At 37.5% G+C, this 14,519-nt stretch overlaps 1 protein-coding gene across 4 annotated transcripts in view; it reads right to left on the reverse strand.

Moving 5' to 3' along the window:
* GRM5 (glutamate metabotropic receptor 5) overlaps positions 1–14,519 on the reverse strand; it is a 260,905-nt gene that overhangs the window by 138,717 nt on the left and 107,669 nt on the right. For all 4 annotated transcript variants that reach the window (XM_061343758.1, XM_061343760.1, XM_061343757.1 and 1 more), the window contains one exon: positions 64–313. In XM_061343758.1, the coding sequence (XP_061199742.1) occupies positions 64–313 (250 nt within the window). The remainder of the gene's footprint in view (positions 1–63; positions 314–14,519) is intronic.

Here is a 14,519-nt window from a genome sequence, read left to right on the forward strand (position 1 = left end):
GCTTTTACGTTATTTTGCCCTGCTCAGTGAAAAGGCTGGGTATAAGTGCATGGAATTACTCACCTGCCCAGCAGCAAAAATTCTCCAGCGAGCCCCAAGCGCCTCATAGCCATTAAGAGACCTCTCACAGTCATGCCTTCACAGAAGCAGGCAACCACTCTTGCCTTGGGCAGATGGCTCCGAAGCTTTCGTAGCAGCTTGTCAAAGCTCTGTTCACCAGCATTGCTATAGATCTTGTAGGAATGCGCAATGCAGATGCCTTCCTTGGCTGCCATGTCTTTGAAAGCTTCCATTCCACTTTCACCATAGTTTCCTAAACAGAAACAGAGACACATATGCATGTACTAAAATTTCAAGACGCTTTTTTTGCTTTGGAAACAGCAAATACTTTAAAGAATATGCATCATATCTGCACAGTGATCAGTGTGTCAATCTTAACAAAAGAACATTAACATTTTTATCAATTACATTTTCAAGTCATGATCAACAAATTGTCTTAGAAACCTCACTTCTGCCTGCATCTCTGCTGAAACCAAAGGCCATTAGGTACCTCAATACCCTTGAGGATCTGGTCCACAAGGTGTACAACAACGTATGTATAAATAGCAGTTTTTTCTAATTCTCTTGACTGAATGTGGAAAAGTTCTTTGGGGTTCACTTCAGGAAAGTTAAAAATGTACATTCAGAATGAATGTTTAGGTGTAATATTTTAAATATAAGCAAAATAAAACAACGATTCATAACAACATGACTTTGTTCATAATTCAACCTGAAAAGCAACAAGTTTTTAACTATACTGAAAGATAAAAATTATTGAGTTGAAGACAAATCTTCTGGAGAATAAGCATCAAAATTGAGGATTAGGATTAGAGGGATCACAAGATCACAAATGAACTAAGTATACTTCTGTGTGGATTTTGGTTGGTTGGTTGGTGGTGGTATTTTAATGAAATATCTACCAACCCAACAGGCAAAACTTCAGATTTTCTTTCAATCTTCTCTTATGGGATAAACTGGTAATAACTATTAACATAGACACATTATTGCTCTTTAATGTGTCTCACCATAGAAAATGTCTTCATTGCCAGACCTACATAAAAGTCACAGTGGGTGTACTGATGACACTGACAATCATCCTGACCAGGACACCTCTGGTCTCTCTGGTTCCCTGTGCTCCTCCATCTGGCTGACTAAATCTGTTTCATGTCTCATTTAAAGAAGGAGCCCTTTGAGTCAGGAAATCCTTCTCCAGAATATTGCCTTAACCCCTCAGTAATAGTAATAAAAACACAATCAGTAAATTGATAAGACTGAGAGTGTTAAAGTAATGATATTTCAGGGAACTGCTGATCCTTCACTTATTTCTGTTAGTTTGCAAATTGAAGGATCCATAAGGAAAACACTTTTACCAGCATAGTTACAAAATGTAAGCACAGCGACAATGAAAATGCATGTGAAGCAGTGCGAATATGAAAACTGGATTTGGACTGTTATCTGTTTTTGTGACCTTGGACATTTAGAGCCATCAAGCATTCAGGTGGCCCACCTGGGGTGCTGTTCCTGTTGCTCTGAGGCTAGAGTTTAAAGTCTGTATCATGCTCAGCACTGTACATGAATATGAAAACAGTATTCAGCTTGAAGATCTTACAATACAAATAACCAAAAGAGACAAGGAGCAGAAGAAAGGAAACGCCACTGCCTTTGTTTCATATTATTCTGTGATTAGGAATGAATCACTGAGACCTTGAAATTTCCAAATGGCATCCAACCAGAATGGCAATGTGAATGGAGAAATCCTTAGCTAATATGATGTTCATTTTCCTCCCTGCTGTGCTTAGGCCTGATGGAAAACCCATTAATATGCAAATTGTGCCTGGACAAAATGTCATAGGATTTTTAAACTCAGTTGTTGCACTGCTACCTGGGAGCTGTAGATCAGGAGCCCAGTGCTTCCCTATGTGTCACCCTCTTAGGGCAAACTGTTCTTCTTGTAATATATAAGCATCAGGTGATTCCCTTGAGACACTGAAGCAGTTCAGCTAGAGACTGAAAACGTAGTGCTTCTTGAAAGATGCAACCTCAGAAGTCAGTCTGAAGGAAAAATGAGGGTCAATCACATGTAACTCCCACCATTCCCTAAGGCCATCTAAAGTAAGCTGTTTAACAGGATATACACTACTTTGTTGAATTTTTTTTGTCATTTAGGTCAATCTGGATCAGCATTAAATGTTCTGTTTCACTTTTCCTAACAGAAAATAAAAAGGAAAAAAAGAGACCACATCAAATTTTGCCATAGAAGATTAAAATTTGAGAAAAAGCTGTTCACAATGTATCTCAAAGAGACTGGAATTCTGAAGACTTCATTTTCTGGCAAAAAGCTGTCAGTGATAAATTCCTGGTCAGGTGTAACTGACTTACAAAACTGGATCTCTTCAAAGTTCCAGATACTTCAGTCTTTTATTGAAAATGTTATAAACATACAGTTACCCTGATGCTTCCTATAAAGCTGAGAATAGATTTAATTACACCTCTGAAAAGCAGCAGGTCTTGCAATGAATACAAAGCACATTAACTCTTTTCAAGTCATATCAGGGTTGCTCAGGCACAAATATCATGGTCTCAGAATGTATCACGACAGGAAGATTTTGTGAAACCTCACAGAAAGCAGTGTGTCGTCCAAAATGAGGGGAAATATATTAAACTACCAAGGCTACTTAGTAAAGTGTGGTGTTCTTAATATTTGGAATAAAAACATCCTGGCAGTCCAAATCTGAGAGTGACTGAGTTCTCCAACTGGGAAAACTATAGCTGTATGGCATGAGCGCAAGGGAGATTTGATGAAAACAGAAAGCAGCTTTTCTTCAAGACACTAGCACAAATACACCAATGGAGCTCTTGTCATGATCATTGCTGATTAAACTCTACTTGATTATTCATAGTGGATTCCCCTGTTGTGCAAGAGGTTTGATGAGGTATGTATATTTAATCTGAGCTATACTGTGGGGATAATGGACACTCATTGATGGAAAAAGGAAATCTTTTCTGCTAAACTCCTTTCCATCACATATTAGGATGACTTCTGTGGAAAAAAGGGTATGTGTTTGAAGGGAATGGGCATGGGGAACTGGGCAAATTGCATTACATCATTTGCTTGAGTATGAAATGTGAGGTTCACAATGGAAGAGCATCTCCATGCTTTCTGTATGGAGCTAGGCTCCTCATGGACCTTTGATTCTTGAACTGTGGCGTACCCATGGTAGTGAAACCAAAACTACCACAGCAGGAACAAGTTTCCACTGACACGGCACAAGGAGAAAGATAAAAGAACTTTATTGCTTGTGCACATGGATGGACAAAGTGAGGATTTAGGCAGCCTGACTCTCAGAAGGAGTTTGTAGTTTCACTTCCAAGTGAAAATTAATTCAGAACTGCTAAGCTGCAATGAAAGCAACATCTTCTGTGAGTCCCCTGTGATGGAAGCTGCCTACATCCTGGCAATTTATCCAAGTAGCTATTTTTTCCCACCTCTAAAATTTAAAGAAAACTCCTAAGAAAAAGCTAAACAGAAGGAAGAGATTGGTTTATTTTTGCTTGGCTAGTTCCAGTTCCAGAAAGGACTCGGCAAATAACACAAGCTACAGCTGAAGTGTGGTCAATCTCTACTCAGCTCCCCCTTCAGACCTCCCCATTTCAGCATTTAGAAAATGGTATCTCTGTACTGTGACCGGTTCTGCTGTAGGAGGTATCACAGTTTTTTACTGGATGTTCATCTCCCCTTGTCTATCGACAAGGTAATCAGAGCTGCTAGCTGTTGAAGGCTTCTGTAAATATGCCTTATAGTCATGGCAAAAACTGGCAGCTGGGTTCTTTGCAAATGCCAGCCTGAATCCTGCATGTTGCCTACCTGAACATCTGGCCCTAAACCCAGTTCAAAACTTACTTGTATATGTCTCCATGTGCAAAAAAGAAATTGATTGCCTCACCATATAAAAGCCATGTATCCCTGCTTAGGATATGGAATTTTGTTCAAAACTCAAGCATATGCATCCCCCACCTACAGTCTAACTATAACAATCTGTTAGTTCCATTGTGCTTTTTTTTTTTTTTTCCAGATGAAGCTTAATATAGTACAGTACACAAAAATACTTCAATCTGATGGAAAAGGGTCAGGCAAACTGCAGGCTACTCCTGCTGCTCCTCCTGACCAGCAGTTGAGCCAATTAAACTAACTAACCATAAACTGTTAAAATCTTATCAGCATTACACAGCAAACTAACAAGGCTTTTAATCTTAAAATAATAAACAAAATACACTGACATCCGCTCTATCACATTAAAGGTTATCAATATGAGATTAAAAGTCCCTATAGCCAAATAGAATAATGAACTGTGTTTTCTTCTGTCCAGAGATTTTTGCAGCATCATACATCTTTTATTACAAGAGGCTTTTTATCATTAGTTGTAGCTGCACTTGCAAATTCTTATCAGGGGATTGTTTGGTTTATAAGGGAGTTTCAGTGAACATAGATGAGAATTAGTCTTTAGGAGAGATTTAGGATGCAACATTGCTTCTGGCAGGACACAGCAAAACTTCACAAAGCGAAAGGAGACTCAAGTGAAACTGCAGAAATGTATTATGTCATTCATTTAGAATCATAGAATCACAGAATGATTTGGATTGGAAGGAACCTTTATGATCACCCAGTCCGGCTCCAACATCCTGCCACAGGCAGGGACATCTTCCACTAGACCAGGCTGCTCCAAGACCCATCCAACCTGATCTAAAACACTTCCTGGGATGAGGCAGCCACAGATTCTCTGGTAGAGAAGTTACTTTAACTGGTAATAATCCCACCTATCACAAAGCATATTTACACAAGTAGAAGTGCTACCATCACTTAATGGGCAAGGAAGAACAAAACGCAGGACAGTATTCTACGCTGTATCTGAGCCACAGAAAAGAAGCCAAGTCAGGTAGCAATTCTCAGTAGATGTTTTGCAGGCAATGCAGGGAATAGATAGCTTCATTTTTTTACCAGCTTTCATTGACATCAATAGGATGAACTTTGCAGAAATACCTGAAAAAAAAATCTAAGTAGCTATAATTTTACAAATGCATGTGGGAGTAGTAGAAGATATTTATGTAAGGCAACATTTTGGTTGATTACCAGGATGATCTTCCTGAAAGTCAAGGAGACGTGGGTGTTTCCTGCATGGAAGCGTTAGAGGTTTCATTGACTGTTGCAGCTCAAACTAATCATAGCAAAATACCAATAGTAGCTACTAATAGATATTGTCCATATTTAACTGCTTGACTGTATGAATATGGACATAATAACAAATCTTTTGAGCTCCTACAGCAACAGCATGCCATTGATATAACATGATCAAAATCACAGCCTCCTTGTTGCAGTTATTATCTGCAATGAGAGCAAGACTATAGAGCATTATTTCATTCTAAAGGGTACAAACCAAGCTAAATCAAATCACACATGCCTGAAATTCTGGAGTTGTTTGTGTGATAAAAACCCTATTATAACCTATTTTCATTTTATTCCACTTAAATATCTCCAACCAGATCTTTTCCTTAATAAACATTCAGACACTGAGCTGTTCCAATTATCTGGAATGCTAGATAGCAAATTCAAGGCCTGTGAGCTCTTTCTTCAGAAGAAGTCAGAAGACAGTAAATTTGAAAGTCTGAATTCAATGGATACATATATATATACATGTACACACACACTTTTGTAAGGATACTACTCTTTTTTGTAAACTAATCTCTAATATTCTGAACACAAGTACCAAACACTGCTCTGGTGAAAGGACAACAACTCAGAACAAGTCTCCCTAGGTTTTCCTCAGCATGACACCATGTTGCACATCCAGTGTCATGGCTCATTTGGAGCTGCACATCAAACCAGGAGTTCTGAAGCTTTTTTATGTGGCCAGAAAGGAATTGTGGTGCAGAATGGTACACCACCACGTTGGCAGAGCTTTTGATGAAAATATGTCCTGTTATACACAATTAGGTCTTAACACCAGAGTTGTTTTGCTGTGAGGTTATGCTCTTTGGCAGGAGTTGTTCAGAAGGTTTATGTGTTGCTCCTCATGGAGAAGCAAGTGATTATGTCAATGGAAGGTTTCTCCAAAACCTACTTAGGCAAAGTAGCCAGGCAATGTTAGCTGGTCTTGGAGAGGTATCAGAGAACTAGAAAACAGCAGTGGAGCAGCACAGGGCAAATATTCCCTCAGTAATTAAGAATGCTACCCACTCTATCTTTAAAATTGCTGTACCTGCCTTCCTTAAGCATAAACTATCTCAAAGTGATTCAGAGGGCATGATCTAACAGTTAAGGCCTGATAACGGACATAAAACACTGATAACTGCATTTAGGATTTGGTCCTTAGCTATCTTATTGTGGAAAATTCATATATCTGTTTCTTTGGATGTTTATATTTTCTATTCAAATTGAAAATCCTTCAAACAGTGTTTATTTATTGCTAAGTGTTCATAAAATTCAGATCCAACTGCCTATATTCCTGGTGAATTGACAGATGAAGATGCTATAAGATGTGTCAATAAAAAGAAGCATGAGTGCCGTGACAGCATACTGGCTATAAACGTCATTTTATTTTCTGTGAACAGTTTTGAGATTTTAAATTATTTACACGTGAAGACAAGAAATATCTTAATAACCACAAAAATATTAGCTAATAAGAAAGAAAAACACTTCTAATCCTCTTAAAATTCAGCTTAGTCTGATTGAAATAATTTGTTGATCCTATAACATTTAATTTCAATTTTGACCACTTCATCATTTCATATGAGCCTCATATTACTTCGTTTGACGTAATAAAACCAAGATATGCATTTTGAATTAGGAAAATACTTTAATTTCAAAAATAATGAACTAAACTGTTTTGACATTTAAAAATAAATTCAACATGTTTAATTAAGAAATTGATTAAGCTCTTTTCTGTGAGGTTTTTAAGTTTCACTTACTACATATTTTCCAACCAGAAGTTTTCACTCAAACATATTTAGACCAGCTCCATCCATAAGGTCTTTGTTTAAATAACTAATGTTTACATTGTTTTAACGAATTAAGACACTACATACACCAAACATAACTGTACTTAATTAAATTAGATACATCTGTTCATTATCTCCTCATCTGAGAGAGCACAGAAGTATCACTTTGATACCAAAGTTTCTCTTCTCTTTCTCATCTTCTCTTGGCTATTTTGAAATAATAAATTCATTCCTCTTAAGAAAATGATGACCTACTTTCACAGTTTAATGCACCTCACTTCTGTTTATTTTTAAATTATCACTTCATAACTTTGAAATAAAGTCTCATTTAAACACTGCTGCTATGTAAGAAAAGGGAGCAGTCTGAAAACAGCCTTTTCTGCATAATTCCTTTGATCCATCCTGCTAAGTGGCGCGTCTGTGGCTTTGTGGCCTTGTCCACTGAGCAGTGTTTGAAGTCCTCTGTGATGCTAATGTCTGCTAAAGGATTTTAAGCTTGACAGCTTTTTCAGAAACCTGCTGCTATCTCTGACTGCTGCTCCTGGTTTTCAGACTTAGATTAAAAAATTTCTGTACTTTCTGTTTGCAAAATTGCTCATTCTATCTACCTAACTCTAGGACAGTCCCCTTGGATATTTTCTCTATCATTTCATCCTTTCATTTCAAAATGAAATCGTTAATGAAAGCACAGCTCCTGGTGGGCTCCAGGGATACTCTTAACTTTTCTTTCATTTTCATTTTTTTTTGTTTGATTTTCAGATAGAAATGAGGACACATGAGACTGACAGTACTGGACTGGAGGCTGTTCCTTTCAGAGACAAATGCTGCGTCAGAAAGAAGACTTTGTAATGGGAAGCCTAGTTATGAGCCAGTAACCACCTCTTCATTGTGGGTGTAGTGAAGCCCCAAGGAATGCAACTACCTGGGGCTTCTCCATTGGTGTTTGGACCCAGTCCCAGTTCTGGTTTAGGCTATTAATTATATTATTTTAATATACATTAGCAACATCTCACTTCTGTATATTCACAACCTGGAACATTCCTTCATGTAATATTAATTCTTAATTGTGCTATGGATTGCAACTGGTCTTTTCTGAAATCCACCTGATGTCCTATTCTGCTGCTGCTGTATTTAAGCACTACAAGTCATCAAGGAAAAAAAGAAACATAATTCAGCGATTAGATAGATTCTGAAGGCCTTCAACTCATCTTTTGAGTTTCCTGGTAAGCCGTTCTCATCTCTTTTATTTCTTAGTGTATGAAATGGAGGTAAAAATATTTTCCTGACAACGGTGGTGTGAGAATAAATGTACTACAGCTTGAGAGAAACTTGGATAAGTGCAATAATGAGGGCTACATTTATGTTGAGCAGAATGAATGAAAACTGATAATTTTGCCTCACAAAAACTTGCATTTTAGTTGTAGCAATAACTACATTGTGCTTAATATAGCACCAATCACTAACATCTGTTTTAATAATAACACCCAATATTTCCCACAGTAATTGTATATGATGACATGACCACTCCAAAGAGAGCAACTTAATTTCACTTCAGCTGATCATGCACATTCATATCAGCAAGTCCATTTGGTACAAGAGTGGGTTTCATGACTCCTGATCTCAACTCTGAAAGGAGTGAGGTCTATCAGAAATCCACTAATAATTAGAGTAGTAACTGGAAGGCAGTTCTATGCGTTTCCTTGGAGTGCTTGTCAAAAGATTTTGAGGGGAATAATATGAAGTTTCTTGGGGCATATTAATAATTCTTTCAGTATCCTGTGTAGGATGAGAAGGCCTATAATGTCTGACTAACTACTTTCGTGGAGAGAGTCTTATTTTAAACATGTATTGGGTAATTGTTTCCTCTTGGTGGGTAGTAAAGATTGAATCTTAAGAATATTTGAAAAGCATTAGGAGTACAGGTTGACTTCGAATTCTAACTTCAGAGGATACTACCAAATAGGACACTACCATCCTTAGCTTTTGGATGCAGAAATTAAAGAAGGAAAATATAGTAACAGACCAGGGTTGAAGGCAGCAGTATGATTTCCTGAATTTCAGAATAAGCTGTTCTAAGGCAAAAGAATGGTTGGTTATTAATTAATTAATTACAGAATATTTTTTGTTTGTTTGTTTTAGAACACTGGTGGAGATTTCATAGCTACCTTGGACAATCTTTTCCAAGCCAAACTAGTCTTTTAGTAAGTTTTAATTCCCCAGTTCTTAAATTGTTTTTCTATTGTCCTCTTTCAATGTAATCCTGGTATATCTTGTCAAATGGATGAATAACTTCTCAAATGGATGTTTTCAGAAATCATAGAATCCTAGAATGATTTGATTTGGAAGGGACCTTAAAGCTCATCCAGTTCCAACCCCCTGCCATAGGCAGGGACACCTTCCAGTAGAGCATCTTGCTCCAAGCCCCATCCAACCTGGCCTTGAACACTGCCAGGGATGAGGCAGCTGCAGTTTCTCTGGGCAACCTGAGTCAGTGCCTCACCTTGACAGTTCTGAAAACAGCTACCATGTCTCCACTTCTTTTTGTCTTTTATTTATTTGTTTATTAAATAAAAATTAAGCAAAACTAGTTTTAAGCTGATGACCCTGTTTTCCACATTTCATTTCCAGTTTTCCTGTGGTTGATCTATGCAAGTTTTGTGACGATATGGTATTTTTCCATCTTGTATTTCGCCTGATCAAGGTAGAATTAAAATACTACTTCATATCTCTAGAACAGGCTATCTCTTTGTATACTTTCTGTATGATATTTGCCTGTTGTAACAATGGAATGACATTGTTGATTCAAGTTTAGCTTGTATCCATTTTATTCTTTTAGGTCTCTGTTTTTTCTGCACAACAGCTGCTCAGTTGATCATTCTTCATCCAGTATTTAAGCAGTGGATTATTCTGTTCTAGGAGCAGCTTCATCGAGCACGGTACTGTTTATAGATTTAATAACCATATCCTGTTTATCATAATTCAAATTAGTGTTGGAAATATCAATAAAAAATGATTCAAGTTGTATCTAAGAAGGCCATTAAGCTTAGCTGTTTTGTTGGAAAGCTAACAAGTGAGAAATACAATCTCAATAAAGCTTTAAAGTCAGTTGTTCATCTAACACAGGGAAGTCTAGATTCATATCTTCTTATTGTGCTTATAAGAATATTCATATGTGATAATAAAAAAATTGATGATTTTTAAATACAGTCACTTGTTCTTCACAAATGCTGTGAACTGGGTACTAGGTTGACTTGATGTGATTTCTTTTTGACGAATACACACTGTGCTTCATGATACCAGAAGAAAATCGCCTATTTCTTGTAAATCATTGTTTAAGATTGTTTACAGGCTGAGAAAGTTGGGGCTGTTCAGCCTGGAGAAGAGAAGGCTGCGTGGAGACCTCATAGCAGCCTTCCAGTATCTGAAGGGGGCGTATAGGGATGTTGGGGATGGACTCTTCATTAGGGACTGTAGTGATAGGACAAAGGGTAATGGGTTAAAACTTAAACAGGGGAAGTTTAGATTGGATATAAGGAGGAAATTCTTTCCTGTTAGGGTGGTGAGGCACTGGAATAGGTTGTCCAGGGAGGTTGTGAATGCTCCATCCCTGGCAGTGTTCAAGGCCAGGTTGGACAAGGACTTGGGTGAGATGGTTTAGTGTGGGGTGTCCCTGCCCATGGCAGGGGGGTTGGAACTCGATGATCTTAAGGTCCTTTCCAACCCTAACTATTCTATGATTCTATGATTTGTTGTAGAAGTCAAATTATGTTGGCTGAGCTCTTTCTTCACTTTCTTTTTCCAAGATTGGTAGTGTTACTCCATTTCAGTTTGTTGGAATGTTATACTTGTACCAAATTTCCCTAGGATAACCATTAAAGTCTTCAACACCATTTCAATCAATTCAGCAAAGTAGGTGAAACAGCTGTTTTGAGAATTTATCATCATCTAGTATATGGAAATTTCTATAATTTCCAAATTATCCTTTACTTATTCTTGCATGAGCTAGAGTATGACAGAACTTAGGTACTTGAACAAAATAAAATCCTAAAATCCTTAAGCAACTGCTGCCTAGATTTCAAATTGTCGCTATTTATCAAGTCTTCATCACATTCAAGTTTCCCAGTATGTATAAGATATCTCTACATCCAAATGAGTCACATATCCTGCATTATTTTTTGACCAGAAAGGTCATTTTAATAAGATGGATAGATTGTGGTCTCACTTTTTTTCAATTACGTCTTTTTCACCCTCTTTCCAAGAAACATAGCTTATAGTGACGAATATAGCACTTTTTTTGGAAACTGAATATGAGTTTGAACACCTCAGGCTAAGGAGGGAATGAAACCTAAATTTTCAGCGTGTCCTGGGAGCATACTGTAGTTACTAGGATGTAACATATAAAAGCCAGCCTCCTCCTCTATCTATGTCTTAAAAGAAAACAAGTTTATTTTCAGGATAAGGTTCAGACTATGAAACCAGGTGAACAGTAGAATTATTCTCTAATTGCTTACCCCATGTTTAGGAGCCATGCTCAATTTTTTTATGAAGAAATATACTCTCCTCAAGAAGGTTCTGCACAACCCAAATGCCACTTTTGGGAACAGGGATAGAGCAAAGGGGAACTGATCTTATAGTATAGTTGACATTACTTTGTGCGTTTCAGCATTTTCAGGATCAGCACTGGCACTTGGCTTGGCAGATTAATGAATGTTGAGAGCATTCAGGACAATCAGTCTGTGCTCATTTAGCTGGATCTCTGTCAAAGTGCCCTTTCATTGGCATGATTTCAAGGCTGCCATTGACAGTAAAGGAAATGTGTTTTGGGCACTGCTGTTGTTTGCTGTTGGAAGGGAAAAAAGTCAACAAAAGGCCTACAAACAACAACAGTGCAGATAGGTTTTGCCTAGAGGGGCATTTAAAACCAGATGCAATTATAGTGCTCTGGGCTCTCCTGGAAGGACATGGGTAGGAGGAGCCTTTAGGCCAAAGAGCAGAAGACTGTGAGGTTTTCCAGTGCAAAGATGATGGCATCATGTGATGTGCTAACTGCTATCATTGATCATATTTAACTTCTTCCTTCTTCCCAGAACTTTTTCTGGACCAACTCTATCAAGAAAACTCTCAACTTTACACATGCAGTCTCTTGTAAACTACCCAATATGACACAGCAGAATGTTCACTAATAGCATGCCAGAAGTTGTCATGGGAGTTGATATGTTAAGTACAGGAATGAAAATTCAGGGCATGAAATGCTATGTTTTCTAGAACAATTAAGATACAAATGCAAATATTTTAAATATACAAATCATTTGGAAAGCAATTGTAGTAACTACTGGTGGGAAAAAGGAAAAGATAATTTGAAAACTTAAAAGAAATGCCTCTTACCTGAAAGAAACCACAAAATATATGGCAAGGATTTTAAGAGATGTGAACTGAGGACTAAGTTTAACATTTGTGTGGTGGCTAACTTGATAGGATCACTGTGGGAGTAGTCGTAAGTATTCATAAATCTGGAGTAATAATATTAATAATAGTGATAGTGATAGTAGTAATTCTGCTTTTGCTGCTAATAATGATGATGATAATAACAGCAACAACAACTGATAATAGTACCTGTGAAACAAGAAAATGGGAAGAGCAAAGAGTACTGCTTGTCCTGGGTTTAGCAGTAGCAGTTATTTTTTCTCCTTCTCAGTAGCTGGTGCAGTGCTGTGGTTTTGACTTTCAGCCTGGGAACGATGCTGATAACTCTGATGTTTTTAGTTACCACTCAAATGTTTTAGTCTGGCCAATGACTTTGTGAGCCTCATGCTCTGCCAGGGAGGAGGGGAAGCCAATAGGAAGCAGAGACAGGACACCTAACCCAAACTGACCAAAGAAGTATTCCATACCACAGCACGTCATGCCCAGGAGGTAACTGGGAGTTACCTGGAAGGGCTAGGGCACTGCAGGGTTGGAGGAGGTATCGGTCAGTGCTCGGTCTGGTGGGGTGGGGCGAGTTATCAGTTGGCTGGTGCTGAGGTGTTGTATTGTTGTTATTTCATTTATCATTATTATTATTGGTGGTAGCAGCAGTGATTTGTGTTATACCTTAGTTACTAAACTGTTCTTATCTCAGTCCTTGGGAGTTGCATTCTCCTCTCTGTCCTCTGGGAGTAGGGGGCGGGCAAGAAGGGGGAGAGTGAGTAAACAAGCTGCCTGACTGATTTTAACCACAACAGTACTTAATTGTAAACTGACTCTAAAATGCTTAAATTAAACAATGTTTTAAAAACAGTGGTTATACTTTTCACCACATATTAACTTTGACATTATTTTTATGGGTAAAGTTTAGTTTATTGCCTCATAAATGTCAGCCTGTCTTATTTTAGTTTATTTCCTTCAGACCAAAAGAATAGAATATAGATTTTTTTGGTGCACTACAATATACTATGGATAATATACTATGCATATTGCAAGTTTTTGTGTTGTAAAATGCAAGTTACATTTCTATATAGCTACAGTCTCATATAATAAAGTATAAATTAACCAAATTAAGCAAAACATTCTAAATGAACCCATAAAGCAAAACACTCTTGCAATGATGAAACAAAATATTTGAATGGTGAATGGTTTTTAGTATTCTTCTTTAAAGAATTGTCATTTGTTAAAGAATTAAAAATATTTACCTTTTATTCATTTTAAGTGAGAATATTATAAATTGGATTCCCATCAATGATGCTATTTTTAATCTTAATTCCAGAACAGACATATATTTTTAAAAAGGCTAGAAAGATACCTAGGGTTACATCCTTTTAGAGATATACCCAAAGGTCACAACTGGGTCAAAAAAGGCTGTGGCAGAAAACTTCTATGAATGGATCTGAAATCTAAACCTGCCTGGACTTAAATTTACTTTGAACCATAACTAAAGGAGCACACAGGAAGAAGCAGCAAGGAACAGATTGAGATATCAAAGGGATATTTTCCCTCCATCTTTTTTTAAACTTCCTCAGAGCTTCATTTCCATTTTTACCTTTCCAAAGCCACTAACTCACAAGGCTCTTGAAAACCTCACAGAGCTGTTTAAACATCGGATACTGAATTTGGTGACAGTGTTATCAACAATGAAGCGCTATAAAATGCCTTTTATAAAAATCCCCAGGGTAAATCCCAGGAGGAGGGAGAAAAGAAATAAACCAAAAAAAAAAAAAAAAAGAACCAACCAAAACCAAGCCATCCAGTGTCTCTGGATTATTTTTAGTACTGCATGCAAAGAAATGACACCAATCTTCAAGACTTTAGCCCCAGGTTAAATATCATCTGTGTTCCTTATCAGACACAAAGATGAGGGCTGACTGGGGAAGTCGAAGTCCTTCCGTCACATATACACTCAGCACATTATAGTGATTTCAGATACTAATGGAAATCATAAAAATCAAGCCACACCACAGCAGCAATCAATTTTCGTAATGGTCTGACCCTGGACAAGTCTTGGTCTTAGCGTG

The sequence above is a fragment of the Neopsephotus bourkii genome, unplaced genomic scaffold (assembly GCF_033783945.1).
Source record: "Neopsephotus bourkii isolate Nb327-2 ecotype Australia unplaced genomic scaffold, CSIRO-AGI_Nbou_v1 NB_1825, whole genome shotgun sequence".
In the NCBI taxonomy this organism is placed as follows: Eukaryota; Metazoa; Chordata; class Aves; order Psittaciformes; family Psittacidae; genus Neopsephotus; species Neopsephotus bourkii.